Below are 24,284 nucleotides of genomic sequence, written 5' to 3'. Positions count from 1 at the left end.
TGGCATTTACTTATTTACTGTTCACACATCAGTCTTATCCCGTCAAGAAGACTGTATGCTCTTTATGGTCAGGAACTATCCAACAAAGTTGGGCACACAGTAGAAGCACAATACTCTTACGAGACTAAACTTAAAAGTCTGTCCTTTCAGATGAATGCACCTGTTACCTGCAAGGATCTTAATATGAAAACTCACTGGGGCTTTGTGGTTCCTTGGTTCCCGGGCGTAGGAAAGCTCGTAGATTTCATCCTCAGTGTAGTAGAGATCTAGGGATAACTGCAGATTGCAACAACAGGGTTAATAGCTAGGATGCTGTATTTCTCGGTTTTTTATCTCCAGTGGTTTACTTTTCTAGGCTATTAGTAGTTTCTTTTTTAAGTTCACAAAGTCTGGAGGGTGAATCTACTACTGCAATAGGGCACACATTAACTCTTTTTGTTAAAATGTTTTTAGATATTGGAGAAATTTCAAAATGCCCTCATTAAAACTACAATTTAATCTCTAAGCCCTTATGTAGAGCTTAGGCCCTGTGTGGGCAGATGCTCCACACCTCGCTTGTTCTTTCCTAAAGCAGACAGATGGTCTGGAAGGATAGTTTGCATGGCCTGATACTATTAAAATTTGACTCCTGCACCAGAACCTAGTTTAAGTAACAGGTATCATTAAACAATAGTGAAAGTTAATAAATTCCACACATATTAGAACTATAAAATTTTAGAGGACAGAGGCCTTACAATCTTGTTTTGAACTTATGATCTATGAACGGCCTTCAGGAAATTCAGAACTCAAAAGTATTTTTGTGTATATGACTTTTGTATATTTTTCTGGGAAGACTGTTCACAGCTTTTATCACAGGATTTGTGATCCCCAAAAGTTAAGATTCAGTGCGTGTTTCCACAGATGATAATGTCTAAGGCCAAGTCCAAGGTCACCTCGCCATTAGAAAGAAGCACATTAAAAATTGTATTTTACACTGCAAGAGAAGTCATCTCACAGACTAACCCCTCTGATTTTACAGAGGAGAAAACAGGGCTCGGGGTTTCATGCCCACAGTGACACAGCTGGTGAACCTACAGTACTGCAAGTTGGGAAGGGAGTTCATCTGCTCTCCCTCTGCACCTGAAATGCAAGCTTTGGTTTCCTGCACCATTGCAAGTGTTTGCCTTCCCTCAGCTGAAAGGCTTCCAGGAACAGGAATCCAAATAATGAACCTGCTTTTCTTTCTTTTCTTTCTTTCTCTCGCTCTTTCTCTCTCTCTTTCTCTCTTTCTCTCTCTCTTTCTCTTTCTTTTTTCTTTTTTGACTCATTGCCTTGTCCTTTATTATGAGAACACGCTGTCTCTGTCTCTTACCAAGCCTGTATCATGATTTGCTCTCAGCTCCTCCCAGAGAGGCGAGGACTGCTCTCGCAGGGAGAGGGAAACGCCCCTAGGAGCCAGAAGGGCATCCTGCTTAGGAATGCAGCCACTGGGTGCTACCTCCTGGGTCTGAACCCAGGCTCTGCTGCTAACTAATGTCTCATCCTCTAGAAAATCATGTCTTTGTGCCTCCCTATTCCCATCCATAAAATGGAGATAACAGCAGTATTGACTTCGTAGTTTTTATGAGGGTTAACCGAGCTAATATGTGGTAAGGCACAGAGAGTGGTGGCTGGCACACAATGCGCTTAGTCATCTCCCAGGCGAGCCTCACCGTCAGCAGGTGCACCAAGTCCTTGTTGGCCTCCAAGGGCGGGGCCACCTCTTGCAGCTGGACCAGTTCGTTGATATGATTGTAAAGGGCCAGCAGCTTGTGGACGTTCACCTTCCCATCCTCCAGGTAGTCAGGCATGGCTTCATACAGGGAGATGAGGTCCTTGAGGTGCACCCCCAGGATGGGGATCTTGAAGTGGGTGCACTCCCCGTAGGCTCGCCGGTAGTTGTCGTAGTTTCTGCAGGAGGACAGCAGCTCAGTCATCTCACCCAGGACCTGTGAAGAGGAGAGACCCGATCACTGTTACCTGCCAGGCAGGTAGTATTGTCTGCAGTGGTCACGTTGTTTACTTTCAGCCTCTACCATGATTTCACCCCATCCCCAATCTGTCAGGCAGGGGGAGATTCATCTAGAAGGTGCAGATTATGACTCTCAAATGTAAACTCCAGCGTGTATGAAATGCCACAGAGTGTACTTAAAAACATAGGTGTTCTTTCCTTTATTCTACTACATAAGTGAACAATTTTAAATGAGGCCTTATCACTTTGGCACTAAAATTATTCTTTTATAAAATTAGAAAACACCTGATATAAAAATCAAAGGTACAGGAGTGTACAGTGACTGTGTCCCTCTGACCTTTGCCCCAAGCCATGCAGATCGCTTCCCCGGTGGCTTCTGAGCCCTTCCAGAGACACCACATTACCTAACACTTGGAACGTGATATTAGGAGTGCTGACTGGGTTGCTGGTGTGGGGAAAAGCACGGAGAGCCTCCATAGTCTGTTGCATGTTTGAGTCTTAATGCTGTGCTGTCTGGGCCTTATTATCTTAATCATTCTCAAAACGGGCCTATGGCTAGGAAGCAGGTGATACTCCATTCACTGACTGAAACCCTGATCTGGAAAGACTGAATAGATCGATTCCCAGCAAAGGACATGGGGAGGATGAGGCAGAGGCCCCAGGGAGCTCTTCTTCCAAGGCACAGGGAAGGCACACAGCTGCTCATCAATCAGCGGGAAGAGGGACCAGCCAGATCTGGCGTTCTTGCCAAACACGCCTGGCTCGTGTCAGCAAGCAGTTCACAGAACCACGTTGCCCACGTGTGATGACCAGCTTTCTCAGAAGCGAAGACAGGAGGTACAGACTGCCAATCATGTTACAACACAAAATTATCCTCTTAAACACTGCCAGAAATTAGTTTAATAAAATTGTGGCCTAAGATGTACCATTTCCCCCTGCCCTCCCCCCACCCCCACCCCGAGAAGAACTTGAGGTTCTGGAGCTAGCCTTCCTCAGTCACTTTGACCTGGCGGGAGAGCCTCCTCGTCCCACAAATAGCACAGGTGGTGTGAGTATGGAAGGTGCTCACAGATGAGAGATTAACAGCAAAAAATAATATATTTTTGTTCTCTTTTGAAGGTGAAATAAACTACTGGGAGATGCTTGCTTTAAGGTGGACTTAACTGATTCACTCTGCCAACCACCCTGGGGGCCAGCAGCTACAGACGAGAAAGCACTAGTGTGGGGTCCCCCAGCTTAAGAGGAGCAAACTATGTCTTATAAGTGAAACGACACAAAGGCATGTTTATCTTGTGACTATTTCCTTCTGTCACCTCTGAGACATGGCCAATCTTTTCGGTTGTTCCACAAGGTCCCAGCAGAACTATTAGGGAATTATAAGGTGACCAGACCACCAGAATTGGGTGGGTCAGCATTCTCAGAGCCATGTATGAGAGCAGGATGATTAATTAGAGACCCCAAAGGAGGCTGAACACCTGGGGAAAATGGCTGGGAGAAAGAGGCACAGATGTCTCTCTCCCTAAGAAGAGAGTCTTGTGCCAGCGTGCATCTAGGAAGGGAGAGTTGGTCCTCTTAAATGAGATGAAAATGCTCAAAGAGCAGTCATTTTCTAACCCCTACCACACTTGGCTGCACAGATATTTCAATATATCACAGTGGCCTATCTTTATAACAGCCTTATGTTATAAAGTATTAAAATCATGTCTGTAAAATCTAAGAATGTAGGAAAAAGGATACTTAAGAAAAATATTCCTCAGTGAAACCCTATTACAAAATGGCACCTGAAAAGCTGATTTGCAATTATCTGGGAAAATCCAACCAACTGGAATATCATTCTTCAGGGGATCTGGAGATCTAGGGTTTTAAAGCATCACTATATAAATACACTTGGCAAACTGAGCCACTATTCCTTTTGGGAAAACATTTTGGAGCAAGGGAGTCAGTATCAAAGATGGTGCCTGAATGTTCTGCGGTCTATGAGCACGGGAGAGAGGCGCACATTATTAAACTAAACAGCAAGAACATGTGCAGTGACACTGAGGCAAGACTGAATCACAGTCACTTTCAAATCTGTGACGTCCCCATCCTGTGGGTTTTCTTGGGGGTTGCCTCCTTGGTATTTTTCCTGGTTGACAGGGTGGTGTGGTTTGCAGATGCTTCCTGGGTCACCCCCTCAAGGGGGAAATGTTGACACTGGTCCTAGGGATGCTGCTAAGAAGCTTCAGAAGAGACAGTAGCACTGACCTTATTGATTTCATGTGGAACGTGTGAACTTGTCTCCTTGAGCCTGGAGATTGAGCTGTGACATAGGCCACCTATCACAGCCATCAAAGTATTGAAGTTCTGTAGTTGGTGGAGCTTCTATGATATACAAAACAGATGAGAACAGTCACTGAACATGTCAGTTACATGAGAGCTCAGAGGCTGCCTCTTCTCTTCCCCCCCTTTCTTATATTGGTCAAACACTAGCTATCAGGTGTTGTCATTTACTGTTCACTTCTCCCCTTAGGCTTAATTCCAGACCAGTAGATCCTCAGTCTAGCAAGGCATCACATCTCCCTCCCTTTGTGCTGCTGGTCTTCGGACTACCATCTAGGTCAGTGGTTTCTAAGAATCGCCCAAAACACTTGTTTAACACAAAGGTTTCTGGACCCACTCTGACCAGTAATGGCTCAGTTGGGTACCGTTCCGCACATGCCTAGGTTGGTAGTTCAGTGCTTGGCTGGGACATGGTTCTAGAGGCAGCCGATCATTGTTTCTCTGCCTCCCTTTCTTCCTCCCTTACCCTCTCTTTAAAAGTAAATAAAATAAAATAAAGATTTCTATACCCAAGCCCTGATAGTCTGATTGCCCGGTTCTGGGGCTGAACTTAGGGATCTGTGCTTTTAATACACCTTTAGTTAATATCAGAGCAGGTAGTCTGTGTACCAACTTTGAGAAACACTGATCTAGACCATCTAGAACTGGAAAAATGTAAGATTAAGCATACTCTTATATATCTTTTATATGGAGTTAACCAGGTTGTTTCATTTTTGAGAGCAAGGACTGTCTTCTGCTTTTCAATGTCAGTGCCTATATAGGTCAGAAATTGGGATAGAGAAGCTAGAATCTCTGGGAAATTTCAGGCGTGTATTCATAAGACTGTAGGTCCTTGAATAACATTGTTTCAGTCAACATCATTTCATTATAACATTGATGAGATGCCAGGACAGTTCAAGGCATGCTAACCTCACCTGGCTCAGGAGGGGAAAGACTTGGCTGCAGAAGAGGGGATAGTTTCCCTCGTAGCCCAAGCCACACTCTTACTCTGTCACTCACCTGAGCCACCTGGATGAACTTGATGAAGACTTCAGCTCGCAGCTGCGGGGTAGGGCGGCTGAGCACCATCAGCTGCACCCACTGGGAGATGCCGTTGCACAGGGCTATGGACCGCTCCATGGTGGGATTCTCCTTCACGCAGCTGTTCACCAGGTAATTCTGGTAATCGGAGAACTGGTGGGAAAGAAACCCATCAGGCTGCTGCTCTGATGTTCTGGGAGATCTGAGGGCATGTCACCTCTTTTCAGTTGATGGCCCAGAACTGCCATAGGCCCGAGGAGCTCCTGGCCCTCCTCTCCTGTTTGTCTTCTACTTGGCAGACAAAAAATGGCAGGCAGGAAATCTTCCTGATTTTGCCCACAGCATGGTCTCTCTCCACCAAAAGTCATGAGGCATAGCGGATGTGTACTAGTTAATCCAACACACTAGTTAATTCAAATATTGTATTTGGGTAGATACTGGTACTTCTAAATTCTAAAGAATACAGAATAGAAGAAAAGTCTCAGTACTAATTCCACCTCTGCTGCTGAAGTTGGAAGGGGAAAAAGGGATTCACAAAAGACTATCATTCTCCTCTCCGCCTCACTCGCATGCTCTCCACTCCCTCCCTCTCTCCTTTCCTCTCTTAGTCCCCCAGCTCTTTTCTAACTTTAAGAATAGGATAATAAAATCTGCTCTATGGAGCACATGGAATTGTTATGGAGATCAAACGTAAGGTGTGAAACCACTTTAACTTTTCAAAGTGTTACATAAATGTGAGGCGGTACGAATAGGATAATTATTACCTTCGTGCTCAAACAAACCTGTTTGAATTTACTTTGAACTTGAACAGAGGCCAAATGAGTTGGGCACAAGAAACCTGATTAGCTAATTCTGTGACCATAGTTTCCCAACTGGACAACAGCACTGACTATGGCTGACAATTAAACAGCATATGTGAAACTGGAAATGTCCCAGATCACTGTGTAAGTGAGGACTGTAGCTTTCATGTCCCTGTCCTAACAGTCCTTCTGCTCAAGTAAGATAACCAAGAGGGAGGAGCAGTCTACCTGCTCCAGTGCGCCTGTGGAAGTTTTTGGTGCAGGTATTTTCAGCTCTTTGCTTCTCAATTTGCCCCTTTGAAATCAGGTGTAACTATGTAGCATAGTTTAGCTAGCAGCATGTGAGTGGAAGTGATGTGACTTTTGAGGGGAAGATACAAGAGCCACTGAATGTTTTGCCATGTTGCGTTTCCATGGCTGCCGAGAGCATGGAAGTTGGTGTGAAGATGAAGCTCCCCAAATCCTGTCCCTGAGCGACTGTGACCAGCAGAGGCCCCTGTTGACACGTGTTAGACAAGTAGTGTGAGTGGAAAGGTGCACTTTTGCTGTTAGGCCACTGAGATTGTGGGGGAGGAGTGGGGGGGGGGGGGGGGGGGGGGGGGCTGTTACTTCAGTATCCGTGCTTTATCCTGCCCGACTAGTAATACACTGATGAGAAAACCTCACAACCTAAATAATGTAAATGCAAATTAACTGGGCCCCATTTATTGTGCTGTGATTACTCACGAGTAGAAAACTATGAGCAGGACCAAAACTACTACTTAGGAGAGACAGACAAAGCAAAAATCTTACTGGTTCTATGAGAAAATTCCCATGACTCATTCCAGTGAACTCATTTATATACCCCTCCCACTATAAACGTAACATATTCAACTATTTTTAAAAGGATTATCCCAGTTATATCACCACCATGCCCCCCTCCCCAAGTATTATAATAAACAGAAAAGATCAAATGTCACTCAATTCACAGCAGGGAGAAATGTCCCTCCAATCTCATGTAGGCGGAAAAATAATTGTTTGGGAAAACTGATAACCATGTAGGAAAAACAAAAAGTCCCCTCAAAAGTATTTTTCTCTGAGGAGACTATGCTGTTCAAAAGAAATGAAGGTCCCAAGTGATGCTCTCTCTTGCAAACAGAACACTGGCTCAGCCGCGGGGCAGCGCGGGCCAGAGGCCTTGTTCCGCGCCGACCTTCCACGGCTGCCCTGCCGGTCTGAGTGAGCCCCGGCAGCGGCAGACACCCTGCAGGCCCGACCCGGCAGCCCTGCCAGCTGGGCCCCAGCACAGCGCAGATCGGCAGCGTGATAAATGGCTCCTTTCGGTGTCCCTCCCCGTGGCAGGGGAGGCACTGCCAAGTGGAAACTACCCAGGCGGCGCCTCCCAGCAGGGTCCTGTGGCTCTGGCCTGAGGGGGGCCAGTGAGGTGAACACGGGGCTAGCACAGATTACTGCTTGGAGACTTATTTCCAAATGGGAGCTGGGGGTCCTGGGCTGGCTGGGCAAAGAGCTATGCAAAAACAGACATCAGCATTATGGGAGAAAAGATGAAATAACCTCTGTAACCTGGTTTGCAGAATTCCTTTCAAACAGACCCAGGCTCAGTAAGTTGGCGCTGAGTGACCAAGACAGGCACATGCCTCTAGCCCCAGATCTTAATCCAATAAGCCGTGCGACCTTGCTGAGCCACCCCTCTGGGCCGCCATTCCCTCATCTGGCGAAACAGGTCAACACACCTGCAGCAACTAGTCTCCATTTAGAACAAAGCTGAAGACTATTTTTCAGGATAGACAGGGGCTGAGTAAAGGTCACTTCTCAGGAAAGCATATGGGCCCTTGAGGGCCTGTTGGCATCTGATGTTGACAAGTTCTTTTGTATGGAATCAGTCCTCTTTGGGATCAAGTACGAAGTTTTAAAGAGCAAGTCTGGGTGAGCATCACTATCTCTAGAATCATCAGTGACTGCTGGTCCATATCAGCACCATTTCAAGGGTTTAGGATATTCTGAGCTGGACGGGCAACATCTGGTTTATTTTGGGATGTCCTAGAGCTATTCAGAACCTATCCTAGAATGAACTCAGTCTCGTAGAGGACATATCTCCACTTTATTGGAGAAAAATTAAAAAACAAAGTTTCTGGCAGCCTAATGACTATCAGAGGTCAAAGGGGCATGTGTGCATGTACACTCACATATGCATGTGTGCCCACTGTATTGTCACCTGAGCGAGGGGTGGGGCGGGCATGGAAGATGGAGGGAGGACACAGGAATTCGGAGTACACTGACCCTCTGGACTGTACAAAGTCTGCCAGGAAGACCTACCAGCCCCGGGGTGGCTTCTGTGGTTACGAGGTGAACAAACTGTTGAATTTCTCTGCTTAAGTTCAGAAACACCCCAGGGAAGTTTTTCTCCTGCCCCTTGGGTACATACGGATATCCTCCGGAAGGACTTGAACTCCAGGTAGGTGAGGTGCTCTGACAGCTCTTCTGGTTCCAGATGGTCAAAGAGCAGGGAGACTTTCCGTTTCTTGCTGGTGTTTGATTTTATCCTTTGAGTAAGTTTCCTGGACCAGTCACGGGAATTGCTTTTGTGGTTAAACGTGAAAGAGAGAAGATGGGGAAAAAGAATAAATCAAAATTGCTTCTGATTGCAAGTCAATCCACTGACGTTTTTCACAAGAATATATAAAGAACCATTAGCTAACTTTCCTTGGTGAAAACAATGCATTACCAGTTTCCCAAATCAATTTTTCCTATGGTTGCAGCTAGGGAGCCTTGCTGGTTTCCTATGAACCTTCTGAACATGCCGTGGGAATTGGGTAAAAGGTGTTCACTTTAAGGCCATGGGAAGGCCAGTCTCAGGTCTTGGCCACCATTTCCTGGCATTTGGTCTGGGCTCCTTTCTCTAGTGCCTGGCATGTGTGCCTCCGCATGTCTACTGTGTGTCCCCTCATTCTCATAAGGGTAACAGGGGTTCTCTGACTGGTTGGAAATCTCAAGGTAGGAGTAAGTTTTCACGCCAGAAGAGCACAGAGAACCATGCGAGATGTCACGCTGCAGGGAATCGTGTAGGAACATGTTGGCACTGGAAGCAGACTTGGGGCATTGCCTCAATGTCCCCAGCTGGTGCAGCTGATGTCCCCAAGGAAGCCTACTGACCCTGGGGTACCCCCCAACCACCACTATTTTCTAATAACCAACCCATGTGTTTCTGATTTAGTTTCAATTACGCTAAAGCAAAGTGAGGCAGCTGTTTTGAGAGCTAGCGGGTTGCAGATCTGTGATTCCCAAACTGGTATTGCTGAGAACCTTGTCTCTTGACAGAAGGGTTCTGTGGTCGAGTTTGGCAAACGCTACAAATTCTGTAGCCCCATTGGCCAATGAGCAAATTACAGAGCCTGAGGTGCACTGCAGATTTTGCAAGTTTAATATACCTGGTCAGGCAATATCACTGACTAATTCCTAAAGAACAGACTGGGGGAAACATCAGCAGAGGAAAGCCACCTGGGGGCGTGCTGGGACGGAGATCTGGGTTTGAGAACTGCCCCGGGGCCTAGGCTCTGCATCTTAAAAATGAGGAAATTGTTACTTGAAAATCTCTTTTACCTTTCAAATTGTATTATTCTTAGCAGAGAGGAGCAGAGAATCCAAACTGATAAACTGATTTGTTTGGGGCTATGAAACGTGATTTTTAAATCATTCCTGCGTGGCTCTGACACAGTGCACCGAGGAACTGTAGAGCGCAGCTTCTGCTCTGCCACTACTTACCCCGTGGTGTGACCCCAGACAGGTCACACAACCTTGCTGAGCCTCAGTTTCACAGGATGTTGGATGACATGGTCTCTAGAGTTTCAAAACGTTCTAGAAATCTACATCTTAGGGGTCTGCACTATCCCAAAATAATGTGGCCACACACTGTGAAAATCTTAGTATACAACGTGTGCGCCCTCCTCTCCCAAATTAGGGAAGGCACTCATTTTCCAGAGTGAGCCAACCTTATAAATAAGAAATCCAAGAAACAGTGTGAAATATTCCTACACTCTCTCCCAGCTCCTGAAGTCTAAGTGTCTTTCATAGACTCCAAATGTGTCATAAGCCCTCTGCTCAATACATTTTCAGCTGTCCCTTCCACATTTTCAAGTTCAGGACGTCCTCCAGGCATTAGCTGGCAAGAAGCCAGAGTTTAGTCACTGTGATTTCAGTTTCTCACGATCTGAACACATTTTAGTCAGTATCTTGCTATCCAATTTCTTTCTGACTGAGTCTTACATTTTTTCTGCTGTGAACATTAGTCACCCACAGCTTTATCACCAGGGGGCTTCTCTGCTCACTTGTTAAATGTCAAGCTTTCCACTTGGGTGAGGTGATTTGCACCTGCCTGTCTGCGGGGCATCTCCCAGCAGGGACTGCGCGGCAGGCACAGCAGGAGCCAGGCTGGCTGAGCAGACTGGGTGCTGCCCTAGGAGGGAGGTGGTTGGAGCGACTCCTCAAAACCTGGACACTCACATTTGAGTCGTGTCGATCAGGCGGCAGTGTAGCTCCTCCCCCTTAGCCTTCACCAGTTCCTGAAACTCCTCCATAGTGTTTGTCAAGCTGGCATCCGTTTTAAACATGATCCAGAATTCTGTTATCCAATACCTGCAAGGTGGGAGTCAAAAAACAATCCAAAACCAAAGGCAAGGACCCACACTTTGGTGGGCTCTTCCCACAGAGGACTGAGAAAAAGGGGCTGGTTTGCCCTTTCAGATTCCTGGGGATATAGAATATAAGGAGCCAGGGTGGAGGAGCCAGGGAGGGAAGAAGACCACCTGTCAACAACCCTCTGTCCCTCTATACATTTAATGCTCTGCTAGGATAAGGCGCATCATGATCAAAGGAGCCACCACAGAGGGTTAGGCACAGTCATGAGTATCAAAGATAGTCATAAATAAGACAGCTACAGACAAAACCAAGTGTCCCGTCATGGGGCAATATATCTGTAAGTTACGCTTCATCCTATCTTAGAACAGTATATGGCCATGAACATAATATCACAAAAAGGTTTAAATTACTAGAGAAGTTTTCAATGATATTAAAGTTAACACTATGGGATATAAAACTTCGTATGTGTTTTGGTCTCAACTATGTTTTTAAAATCTGCTTGGAAAAAAAGGCAAAGGAAATATACCAAAATAGGTAGTTAGAGATGAGTGATTATTACTACAGTTACATTTTTTTTCTGTATTTTCAAAATGCACTAATCTGAGCTATATTACTTTTATAATTAGGACTAAAAAAAAAAAAACGAGATAACCTCTCTCTATGTCACTGGATACCAAAGTGCTGTCAGAGGCAAACGCTGGTATACAACATAAGCTCAGGCACAGTGAAAGAAACGGACTCTGCTCCTCTGCAGGCAGCCCCGGCTGCCCTTCCCAGCTGCCCAGAGGTGATCTACAGACAGGCGCTCAGGATGGGGATGGCAGGGAAGCCATGGAGGGAACGGGGCACCCTGCTCCACAAAGTCCCAAATGCATGCAGAACGGTTACCTCACAAAATAGCAGATCTTCAGGCAAAGCCCTGGTGAATTCTTCGCCAAGGCATCCTCATACGTGGGCTGCAGTTAAGGGAAATGGAAGCCTCTGGTACGGAAACAAAACCATTGCCCACCCCCGAAATTTCTTTTAAATGAAAATGTTTTCTTATCTCTCAGATAAAAACCAACTTGACTGGTGCGGCCATGTTTAGATGGGTGATATGGTGACGTTCTATCTAAATCATGCTCAAACGGCAATGGAGGGAGGCCACAGCACCTCTTCTGCAGAAGTAGACTAGGAAGTCAGCGGTGTGGAAAGCCCCAGCACAGGTGACCAGTAGGAAGTGAAGAAGGGACAAAAGACCCCCTGCCCATGCCCAGGAGACCAGGAGTCCAATGGAGACAAGTTAAAAAGAGCAGCCCCTTCTTGTCTTGAAAATGTTTCCAGTAACTGATAAACAATTTGTGCAGTGAATCAGAGAGGAAGGGGAAGGAATAAGCACTGAGGTTTACTGTCATGACAAAAATATGAAAATGATAATATACACCTAGAGGATGTCAGTAGCGTGACCTTGTAAGGTGCGATGGTAAGTCAGACAAAGCCATGTGAACAATCCAAAACACAAATGGAGACCACGTTAAGGATCCGTATTACTTGGAGCGTTCCATGAGAATGGTGCCATCCTAAGACTATAAAAGAGCATTAAGATTCCATCAAGTTCACATGTCTCTAGAGCAGTGATTTTCAATCAGTGTGCCACAAGGATTTTTAAAACAGGCAATACCTGATTAGTCAGGGACACTGATCTCTTTTCCCTTAGACTGCCAAAAAAAAAAAAAAAAAAAATGGCAACAGCCAAGACAACAATAGCTACCTGGTGTGAGTGAATCAAAAATACACTTTTTTTGGTTAGATTAGCAAAAAATATATTTTTGGTGTGCCACAGAATTTTAGCAATTGGTTTATGTGTGCCATGAGATGAAAAGGTTGAAAATTGCTGCTCTAGAGCTGTATGGAAAGAATATTCACTTAAGAGTGGAAGAAATGCAAAATCCGATCCACTCTCTACTGGACCTGGGTGGGCTCTACTCTCTTCCATATACAGAACGAGCAGTTGGGGTGTCTGGCCTGCGTGCCTTCAAGAATCTGCCCTCTTCCTCTTCTAAAAGCGCCACCATGACAACTGCAATGCAGCTCTCAGTGAACTGCAGCGTGGCCGCCGTGATGAATCGGGGGAGAAGCCGGCAGAGATCTCAGTTACTAACTAGGGCAGGAGCAGTCTTCCTTCAGTGGGCGTGCACACTGTAACCCCTGGGAAATTCAGGGTTAAGCATAGCAGAGACAGTCCAAATCGTATTACTGATGTTTTTATTAGGAATGCATCCATCTATACCTGTTGAGTAAGAGTACATTAGAAGGATAGCCTTGAAACTTCAATTTGGAATGTATAATTAAGTGTTTTAGACTTGTGGTTTTAAATTGGTATCTTAGGTTTATGCATGACTTTGGAACATCTAAGATAATGTTAGCTTTACTGCTTATAACTTCAAACTACTAGAATTATAAAAGCTATTTTGAATTCAGAAAGGCCTCTGGAATATTTAAAAATAATCTAAAATGTAAAATTCACAATTGTTTAAAAACATTGGAAGTGTTTAATTAGCATTATTCAAACATTTTTCAAGGCCCCTTAAAAATGTTTGGTGGAACATGCAAGACTTATAGAAAGAATAAGGTTTACAAGCTAAACTTCAACCCCTAAAGAAAAACTATGGTTGTGAAATCTGTACTTTCAATAAGATGACTTTAATTTTAAAAACATATTGTAATGGATTTGCTGCTTATGAAATCTGTCCTTGAGGACCCTAAAACAGAAACACAAAACCACACACACATCAACAAATGCAATCAAAATGAAAAGAAGCCCAGGCTACTGGCAAACTTCATGAAGTAACAGGTTCTGACACCTGCCTTTTCTGGGGTATAAAAAGCAGGAATGAGAATGAGGTTACAAAAATCGTTATGCCATATCACTAAGAAAGTGCATCCCCTTGATGCCAAGATATTCAAGCATAAGGCACAGTTCAGATAAATAGGTCTTAGAGTCTATATTTTTAATTATTTGATCAGCTTGTTGAAATTTTTATTCTTCCTATTGAATAAGGCACAAAAGCCAATCTCTTTTAAAACAACCAAATGGACATATAAATCAACATGGCACCCTTGATGTGGAGCTTATCTTCCTCCTGGTGGTTTCTTATCCTTCTCTTCAAACATCCCTTCTGGTAGGGCACATGGCTGCAATCGGGGCGTGGGCATCGGGTCTATGTAAATCCGGTTGGCCTGAGTTCCAGTGCTGAGCCTGTGTGGGCAGGCAGAAGGCCAGGCAGAATGGCAGAGCCTTCCAAGGTCACCAGAGCCCCTAGGCCTAGCGAAGGCAGCCTGAGGTGAGGCACGGCACCCACTCTGTCATTTGAGGAGATGAAGCCAAAGCTCACAACACAGGCTGGCCATACAAGGCTCAGGTGTCTGCTTGACCCGGGGTGAAGGTCCCTGCGGCTCGCCGTTCGGGCTCCACACCTTTTCCTTCTCTTCACGGCTAGTACTGCGCCTGGGAAGTGCCAGGGCCATTCTGACTATACTTTTCAGGCATCTGAACTATTCAAAGCATGTTTAAATTCTCTCTCTCTCTCTCTCTCTCTCTCTCTCTCTCGCAGTGGAAAAATAGGAAACCATCTTAGCTTATTTAACTAACAATTCTGTTACTTCCAAGTCAGAGAGCAGGGAAAGTAAGCATGAAGAAAAAATTGTTTTGCCTGCTGTGTTTAACCTGGGTTTTGATGACTGGGAGTCTTCATATTCCCTTCTTAGAATCCCTCCCCCCATATGCCAGACTTGAGGAAAGCCCAGATTTCTCACCTAAAGGTCCTGAGAGATACAGAAAAAGTATCCCAATGTTTTGCACCCACAGTAATGTGACATTCATTGTGTCCTACCATGAGGTGGTCACTAAACTTAGTTCTTGAGAAACAAAGATAAATAAACCTTGGTTCCTCCCCTTGAGGGAGAGTCTAGTGTGAGAGACAACACGTAAATAGCTAAGCTACAACATGATGTATGTATATATGTTGAAACTATAGATTTTTTCTTAAAGTAATGTGTAATTTAATTTTTCAGTACCCTTGCAAAATTCTGTATTACTAACACAATTCAAACTACAGCACCTAGATACAAAGGTTTGATTTACAGATGACTTAAAATAAGTCATCTCCAAATATCCGAATATATAGGTATTACATTTCAAAATTTACAGACTAAAGTTTAGGCAGATTGATTTATTTAGCTAACAGTGATTTTCAACTGGTGTGCCACAAGAATTGTTAAAATGTGCAATACCTGACTATTTAGTGAGGGGCACTGACCTCTTTTTCCCTTAGACTGTCAAATAAAAAGATGATAACAGCCACACAACAATAGCTATCTGGTGTGAACAAGTCAAAATTATACCTATTTTTTTGGTCAGATTGGCAAAAATATCTATCTTTTGATGGGCTGCAGAATTTTAGTAATTAGTTTATGTGTACCATGAGGTGAACAAGGTTGAACTCGCTGAGCTAAGCAGAGTGGAAACACTTCACACCTTCTGCGATCACAGATGAAAAGCTTTTCAAGGCAGACGACAGCCAGGCCAGAGACAGGAGAGACATACGTTGACTTACGCACTATGAAATAAAGTCACAGAAATTAAATAGGTTTTTCAAATCAATAACACTGTTTTAAAATATTAGATGCATTTTTTAAAATTTCTATTGATTTTGAGAGAGAGAGACAGAAGTATTCATTAATTGGTCTACTTGTTGATTGTTGTGTGGGCTGTGACCAGGAATCGAACCAACAACCTTGGTCTATTGGGTGAATACTTTAACCAACTGAGCTACCCAGCTAGGGCCTAAAACACTAGATGTATTTTTAAAGGGGTAGGAGGTGGAAAGGTCAGGAAAGACTTTACAGAGCATGTTGAGAGAGAGAGAAGGCATTCCAGCCCCGGGAACTACAAGACGATTCATTGCAGTCTGGAGCGTGGAGAAGTTCAGTGGGGAGCGGAGCGTTTCTGAGCTGCAGGAGGCCCTGGAGGGCCACTTCCTGGCAACTGAGCGCCTGACATTACCCCTCTGGCGTGCGGAGGTTCTGAGGCAATGGTTACCTGATTTCTCAGGAACGTAACTTCAGAGGTGGATAATACACAGGAGGTGGAGGCGTGTAGATGAGAAGACCATGGGACAGAGGCTTCGGAGAGAGCCCTTGGGGCCCAGACTGTGGCAGTGGCATGGGAACGGAGAGCAGAGACCGGGGGAGAGTCATTTCTGAAGTCGAAACCCTGGGAATGGGTGATGGCCCCTGTAGGAGGTGAAAGGCAGGACAGAGCTGAGAGCACTTCAGATGTTTCTGCTTTAGGCAACTGAATGGGTAACGACACCATTCACTGAAACCGAAAGCGAGAATACAGGTGTCGACGCAGAATGAATGGGGTAGTAGTTGGAGAGAGGGGGTGGTGAGTTAATGAGTTAACTTCCGAACATATAAAGATTGAAGTGTCTGCAGGACAAAGTACTCCCAGCATTTTAAAAAAATGGTTTGGATTAGAGAAATAGAGACTTGAAAGTCATCAACACAGAAGGATGGTGGTGAAAATCCTGGCGAGACATCACCCGGGGAAAGAAGAGTGAGAAAAAAGCCAGGATGTCATCCCAGCGTGTAAGGGGTATGCAAAGAAGATGCCAGTTGGGAAGCTGGAGCACGGCCAGCCTGGGCGCGGAGGGCCAGCCCCCGCGGGGCTGGGAGCCCTGGAGGGACAGCTGGAGAGGCGGGGGGTGTCCACAAAGCCCCGTGCTTCTGGGAGGTCAGCGTGAACAGAAATGGGAAAAGGCCATGGGCTTGGCGCCTGGGAGGTCCCTAGCGCCATGAGGGGAAAGTCGGAGTACAGAGCTGGGGGCCACAGCTGAACTAAGGAGCGAGTGGGAGGGAAGAGACTGGAGGTAAGTGGGCGCAGACAACGTTAAGGCACATCAGATTTCTAACCTAACAATGGAATGAAAGGGAGGCAGGGCTGGGAGTTTATTTTTCGACTGGGGAGATCTGAATGCGTTTCAGGCCAAGGGCTAGGTGCCACTGAAGAGGCAGAGTTTAAAAGTATAGGAGAGAGGAGAGGTCGCTGAGGGGGTAAGATTCTGTGGGCAGCAGCAGGGAGGATGGGAAGGAGAGGGGGTTCCATGCGCCCCGTGGGTGAGCACTCCAGGTACAATTTAGTCCCCACATCAAACAATTTTCCCAAACAACAAACAATTTTTCCAGTGAGAAATACTTAATCCCTGACATTGTTTAGAGCTGCTGGTATGTGACATTAATGTTAAAAAGCAGACCAACGTTGAGTCGGGTTTTTTATGCTTTTAAAATTCTCTGTAGATGAGACACCCACTTACTACCTGCCTCTCTTAGGATGCAGACCCCTCCCTACGCGCTGCCCTTGGAATGCCGCTGGAAACACCTCCTCCAAGATGAGAGGAAAAGATTTATAAGCAGGGTGAGAGAAGGGACTGGGCATGCGCCATCAGATGAAAAGGCAGGGGTCAGGGGAGTGGTAAAGATTAGAGGAGCCGCAAGTCATGACTCAGTGCCAGGGATCTGGGCTTCAGGCGCTAAACAGTCTCACCCCACCTACAGCTTCTCTTTGGGGCCACAGCTCACAGCGTCGTCAGTGAGAGGGAGAGGGAAGGTGCTCCCTCCACCCTACTCAGTTCACACCCTGTAAGAAGGTTCAAATCCAGTGGGGTTTGCTGCCTGAAGCAAAAGGCACCAGCAGATCCTCCAGATGCTGTGGCACCAGGAAGTTTTCATCAGAACCTGGGGAAGTTTCCAGAATTGGACAGAAAAGCCAGAATGCTTGTCATCATTTGAGTCATGCTGGCACCCTTGTCAATCTGCACAGGATGAATTTTGATGAATCCACAAGAGAAGTATTTTTACTAGCCAGAATGCTGAAGAAGATTGTTTGTATTGCTGATTTGACTACTTTCCAAAACAATCAACATTAATAATGTTGCCCTGCCCAATGGAAGATACGTGTACATATGTACACACACACACACGCGCACATACACACACACACACACCCACACACACCCCCCATATCCGTAAGAGGACTTATGACATATGAACCCATTAATCACTCAGGATTATTCCAAACCAAATCAAAATAAAAGCATACTTTCAATGTCAAGACACTTTTCAAAGAATCCCATTTTGGGATTGCCAGTCAATGCTCTGAAAGGATATAGGGTGATCACTTTTTGGAGCAGGCCCGCAGAGGAAATGATAATTCGGTGCATGGTCAGCATGACTTGCAACAGCTGGTTACTTCGACACAGGTTTCCATCTGCATCTGTAACATAAAGAGCGGCACCTGAGCAAAGCCCCGGAGAGCAATCAGTCACCTGGGGGGGCCCCCCCGGCAACGATCCTTGGTTCCCGGTTCCCGGATGGCGCAGGCCCAGATGGTGGGTTCTTTGGGCACAGTGCTTTTCTTCCACGGCCTCTAGCACCACAAAGAAGGCCCTCCCTTCTTTGCTTTTCTTAGCCTCCTGCTATAATTATTCTCTCCCCTTCCCAGAATGTCCATTTTGATGGCCATTAGGCACCCCCCCTGGGAAGGTGGTGGAATCTTGGGAAAGGGATAAAATTTGCACCGTGCGCTTGAGTCTCTAGTGAAAGCAGAGGCAGATCCAGGTTTTGTGAGGCCCTAAGCGCATACAATGGAGGGAGGAGGGTCCTTTCTAGGGTCAGAGTAAAAAAAGTTATAGGCTTAATAGGTTACAATTAAAATACCTGTCTTTTGCAATTTTTGCAAAGACACGCGACCTTCTAAATACATTCCTGTGGCTCCTCCCTGGTCCTGACACAAGCTTCCTCAGTTTTATGCGCCGTATGCCTCTGGGTGGAAGTAGAGAAGGGAGACTATGGACCAACATTGTATTTGGAGACTATGGCTGGGTTATAGGTATCCACGATAACATGTATCCACAAACATGATTAGCTAAGTGTTCCAAATCCCGGCTGGTGCCACACAATAAGATGCATTCTATACACTGACACTGAGTATAAAGACTGCCCTTACAGGGGGTTCCAAATCTTTTCACCAGTTATGGCATGAAGTACTAGGGGCTGTGCCGGTTGCTCGCTGCCAGACCCCGTCGCTGTCCTTCACGTGGACTGTACTGCCAGTGTCGGCTGGCTTCCAGCCGCATCCGGGCATCGGGAAGCAGCCGCAAGAGATGGGAGAAGAGAGAAGTCAGGACAGGATATGTCCTCTCAGTCCCCCTCTGCTTTGGTCCCACTTCCCTGCTAGGAGCTGCGGGTCTCTTCCATGCGCCATCGCACTGTTGGCCCCTCGTTCATGACTCTGTCTTTCCCTGGGATCTAACACCACTCAGCTCCCTCCCTGGGGCCCTAAGCGTGGCAATGACTTCTGGCTGTCGAGAGTCTCTGGGCGTAGCATCTCTAAATCCACTCTCATCTCTTCAAATAGTTCCTTCATTGAAGCGTCTTCATTTAAACAAACCATGTGAATTCTATTTCCTGCAGGGAACTGGAATTACTCAGAGTAGAGTATCAAAAGAAAGAATAAACATGAATTGCTTTATCATTGATAGCTCTTTAAAATATATTATACAAAAGACGTTGTCATTTTTGCTCTTCCCAAGTGTTCAAGTGGTAAATAAAAGACATAATGCGTTTAAGCGCAGGATTCAGAAGTCCTGGCTCACTCTCACAAGATGGCCTGAAGTCATAGTTCCTTGAGAAAATGTAAGTAAGCTGAAAGTAAAGGAAAGTAAATTGTCGCGTTGCCAGACCCTCCAGTCTACCCCCATTCTGCTGTGGCCTGCCTTCCCTGCTTCCTCCCACGGCCAAGGCCTCCACTGCTGCGCACAGGTCTCCTCTCTCAAGGACTTGGATCCTGCCTGTGTCTACTTTCTTCCCTTTGTTATCAACCTCTCTCTCTCTCTCTCTCTCTCTCTCCCCCCCGCCCCCCGGCTTTACTTCCACTGGCATTTAAACATGCCTCAGAATCTCCTATTTGAAACAAAATGAAATAAAACCTTAAACTCACGCCCTCTCCAGCTATCTCTCCATTTCTCCTTTTCAGCAAAACCTCACTGTCATGAATTTCTCAACTCCATTTTGACTTTTAACTCTATCATTCCACTACATATTTTATTTTCAAGGTCACACTGCCAAATCCAATAGTTTATGCCTCTGTCCTCATCTTACTTCATGACTCAAGTTGCTTTCAACCCAACCCACATCAACAACCCTCTCTTTCCTGGAACACTTTCTTCTCTCGGCTTCCATCACATCACACTTTCTCAGCTTCTTTCTCAGGCTCTTCTGCTGTCTCTTCTTCCTCTACTGAGCGTTTAAATGTCACCGTGCTCTGTGGCTTATTCCTCCCACGCCTTTTTTTCTAACAATTTTTTAAATTTAAAACTTTTTTCAATTTTAAATTAAAACTTTTTTTTTTTCATAAGTGAATTCATCTAGTCCTTTGGCTAAAATATCATCTATATGCTGATGATTTGCTCAACTTATAGCTTCAGGCCTGAGGATCAAATTCGTCTGTCCAACATACCTGGTATATCCACTCAGATGTCTAATGTCAAACTCAACTCATTCGAACAAAACGCCTAACCTCCCCCTCCCCCAGTTCATTTCTCATTCACTCTTCATCTCAGCAAGCGGCACCGCCAACCACCCTCTCAGTTATCCAAACCAAAAACCTAGGAGTCACCCTTTACTCCTCACTTTCCCACACACCCAATCCATCAGCAAGTCCTGATTCTACTTTCAAAATACATCGCAAACCTGCCATTTCTCTGCCTCCTTGCCATCATGTTAGTTGTAGCCATGATCACAATTCAACAGCTCAAATTACCTTCCTGCTTCTACTTTGGTCCACCTACAATCCCCTCTCCACCCAGAGGTCAGGAGCAAGCTCCTCAAAATCATACAACAGGTCATGTGCTTAATATACTTTAATGAATTCCATTATACTAGTAATAAAACACAAACTCCTTATGATGGCCAATGGAGTTCCCCATGTTCTGGCCCCTTCTACTAGTTCCCACTGTGTTTCATATTTCATACACTGTTACTCCTCTCCACATCTCTAATTATGCAATCAAGTCTCCTGCAATTATAGGAAGGTGAGTTTTCAATTCAGCACTGACATACGGTTTTTATAATGCAGCTTTCCTCACAGAGCTAGTATTGTTAATATTCCCATATACTATGGTAAAAAGCAAGAGAAATGGGAAATATCTTTGTAGGGTATGCATTTGAATGTCCAGAGGAGCTATGGACAGAGTCACGGGCTTTTCCAGTATGGACAGAATCTAAGACTTGTGACTCTTCTTTCTGGCTGGCTACCATCTTTTAACAATGTTATTTCTAATTCTCACAACAAGTCTGCACTGTTGGTATTGTTCACGACTTACAGCTGAGAAAAGTAAAGCATGGAGAGAGTAGGTCACTCTTCTGTGTCTGAGAGACAATGGGGGCAGGAGCTGGGCTCTGGCTCCAGGCCGGCCGCTCTCCGAGCCCGTGCTCTTCCCACCACACTGGCTGCACGCGGCCTGGCCATGTCTCAAGACAGGGATTCCAGTGTTATGCGGGGCGGGGGGCGGGGCGCGTGCTGAGGTGGATGAGCTGTAAGGTCTCTTCCAGTCCTTAGGGCTACAAGTCAAAGAGAGGCCACAGGGACATTGGATTGGAACCGATGCACATTTGGACTCCAGTGATTTTTGAAAATCTCTTGTAAGCCTCGGTTAATTGATACTGATCATTAAAGTTATCTTTAAGGTAAGAAGGGTGCTGCGCCTAAAATTCACAATCATGTTCACACTCCATTTTACCCTTCACCCCCTCTTGCCCACATGCTCTCTGGGCAGGGAGGGCCGGCGAACGGCAAAGCCAGGACGGGAGGATCCACCCGGCAAAGGGAGGCAGAGACGGGGTGAAGGAAGAAGCTCCTCTGCACCTGGGTCCAGGGACCCCTTCCCGGCTCTCTTTCCCACCAGGAGGATGTCTTGGCATATCACTTGACCTCATTCCTGTCACTATCTCTCCCCTACATGACCTTCCACCCCCCCTCACATGACCTCAACAAGGACTCATTCCCTTCCTGACCTCCCCTCATAAAGCAGGCACTTCTTCCTTTTTGAGGGGAAGAGACTTCTTTTGAAAGTCAAAGGGAATCTGCCTTCCAAGCTGTTGGATTTTGATATTTTGATGTGATTGCTGTAGCTGATTTAAATATTTCAATGCATAATTTGATTTTGTTTGCATCTTGAAGCTTTTTAAAAATGCAGGATGTTATACTACAAATTTTAATAAGTAAATGTGCAGATTTTCTCATTACCACCTGCTTCTCCTTGCACTTCAGGGGAAGACTTCTCGAAAGGGTTGAAACCTCAGTGGGGTACAGAACGTCAATCTCACTTGACTTGGGGTGCACTGGCTGCTAGAGAACCATACTCATAAAGACCCACACAGACTGTGGACCATTTGCTCCACGGAACAGACAGGAAAGTCATGTGGCTTCTGGAGAGTCATTTGCCTGTGAAGCGACAGCCCATTTTCCATGGTTAGACTCAGTGGTCGCAACAGCTACACTTCATGGAATCACAGCTACACTTGGGGTGGAAAAGACCGGAGACATCTAATCTACCTTAACCTTCCATCCAATACATACTTCCTCCTAAAAGTGTCACAGGTAAGTGGCTAGCTAGCCTCTATATGTACTCTTCCAATGAGAGCACAGAGCTCCCTATTCCATAAAGCGACTTTTCATTCTATTACAATCAAAGCCAGTTGTGGGTACAATTAGCCAATATAGATAATTAATCTACTCTGTGCAAGGCACTGTCCTAGGTCCCCAAGGAGAGCTAAAGAGAAGTTAAAAAACTTGTCACTGAGGAGCTCGCAGTCTAGTTGGGGAACATGACACACACCCGGAAACCGGGCAGTGAATATGAGAGTGAAGCCACGGAGGTCACTCTGAGGAGCGGTCACGTTCAGGTCCTTCCTGGTGCGGCGGTTCAGGAAGTGTCTGATATCCATGGTGAAGTGACCCAGATCTTCAAGATTCAAGAGGACCTATGGCCCAGACCTCTTCCTCTCAATCAGCCTGCACACCTTTTTTTTTTTTTCTTTTCTTTTCTGTGGTTTAATCTTAAATAAGCGATTTGCCTGTGAGAGCGATGAACGGCTCCCTGATGATCGGAACCCTGTGACAGCAAACTTGCCCAGGGCTGCGTGCCAGGCCTGCTCCGTGCTGACGGCAGGTGGGCGGCTGTCCTGCGATCGGGGCCGCCTCGGGGATGAGGGGGCAACGGCTCTCTGAAGAATGGACATAAAGTGTGTCGCACACCAGAGAAACCCTAGAACAGTCTTTTATTCTCCTTTGTTTTAGTTTCCATGGAAATCTTTTTGATGTGTAATGGATTTTGAGTGTACTCAAGGCACAATGTCAGAATTTGGTATATTGAGGGTAGGCAGGTTCTCAGCATACGAGGCATAACACAAAGTAACAGATGTGTCAAAACCAGGGACCAGAAAATGATCACGGGAAAGTGCGTGTCAGAAACGCATGTGGGCAGAGCTGGATCTGCAACCTAGGGCAGGGCTGAAGCAGCCAATGGAGGTCAATGTCTCCCTAAATGAGAAGATTGGCTCCGGGAAAAACCTGACAGATTCATACATGCACGCGTGCATGTTCCCAGCCCCTCAAGATGGGGGAAGAGAACAATCAGGAAAAAGCAACTGTTTGGCTAAGGCTGGAGTATCACAGAGTAAGTGTGAGAATCAGTCTGGTCGCTGTCAGTGGTGTGCTGGTAAGAGATTAAGGAACAGCTCTCCCGGGGGCTGGGGTGAAAGGGACCCTGATTTGTGGCATTGGCAGATTTCTGTGGTGGGAACTCTCCCACTAGGACAGTTCCAAGCCACCAATGTGAAGGCACCGAAGGTGGAGCTGGGGAGAGATGCTTGTAGTCAGGTCTCCAAATGCCACAGCTGCATCCTGGCAGCGGACCTGAGGTCAAAAGGTTGGTGCTTGTGCACCTTCCTGTTGTTTTCCTTCCTGCCTGGTGGCCTTGCTCCCAGGTGCTCCTGAACCCACTGTGCTCTTCAGCTCACTCCTAGCCCCATGCCCTCTGGGCCTTGCCTGGTGACTGATGGAGGAGTTAACCCCATTGACCAGTCCCTCTGGTGGACAGAAGGACCTCCAGGGTGAATCCTTCCAGAACATCTGCATCGCAACAGTGATTTCTCAGAGTGGTTAGTGCTCGAACCCAAGGACAAAATTTTTAATGTAAGGTGAGACCTGGGAGAAGGAAAGCTCCCAGTTCCTCATTAATCTCGCCCAGCTCTCATTCCCTCGGGGACACCCTGGTATGTCATACCCAGGCCGAGGGTGCGGGGCTTCCATGTGCGTGAGGACGTGTATGTCTATGGAACATTGTCTATTCCTTGGCTCAGTACAGTGTCCAGGATCTCTGAGTATGTTGGTTATAATTAGCTTTTAATTGTTTATT

General features: G+C 45.9%; 1 protein-coding gene across 1 annotated transcript in view; it reads right to left on the bottom strand.

Annotated features, from left to right (window-relative positions):
* Positions 1 to 24,284, bottom strand: part of RASGRP1 (RAS guanyl releasing protein 1) — a 78,422-nt gene that overhangs the window by 14,619 nt on the left and 39,519 nt on the right. Inside the window, exons 4-11 of the mRNA XM_054564072.1 lie at positions 17,974 to 18,079; positions 11,653 to 11,715; positions 10,630 to 10,761; positions 8,555 to 8,708; positions 5,309 to 5,482; positions 4,235 to 4,351; positions 1,692 to 1,967; positions 196 to 276 (exon numbers count right to left, since the gene is read on the bottom strand). Coding sequence (XP_054420047.1) covers positions 196 to 276; positions 1,692 to 1,967; positions 4,235 to 4,351; positions 5,309 to 5,482; positions 8,555 to 8,708; positions 10,630 to 10,761; positions 11,653 to 11,715; positions 17,974 to 18,079 — 1,103 coding nt within the window. The remainder of the gene's footprint in view (positions 1 to 195; positions 277 to 1,691; positions 1,968 to 4,234; positions 4,352 to 5,308; positions 5,483 to 8,554; positions 8,709 to 10,629; positions 10,762 to 11,652; positions 11,716 to 17,973; positions 18,080 to 24,284) is intronic.

The sequence above is a fragment of the Pteronotus mesoamericanus genome, unplaced genomic scaffold, assembly GCF_021234165.1.
Source record: "Pteronotus mesoamericanus isolate MK-2021 breed Mesoamerican mustached bat unplaced genomic scaffold, CSHL_Meso_final contig_164, whole genome shotgun sequence".
NCBI lineage: Eukaryota > Metazoa > Chordata > Mammalia > Chiroptera > Mormoopidae > Pteronotus > Pteronotus mesoamericanus.
Note: the sequence above shows the minus strand (reverse complement) of the source record. Positions and strands in the feature narration are given on the sequence as shown.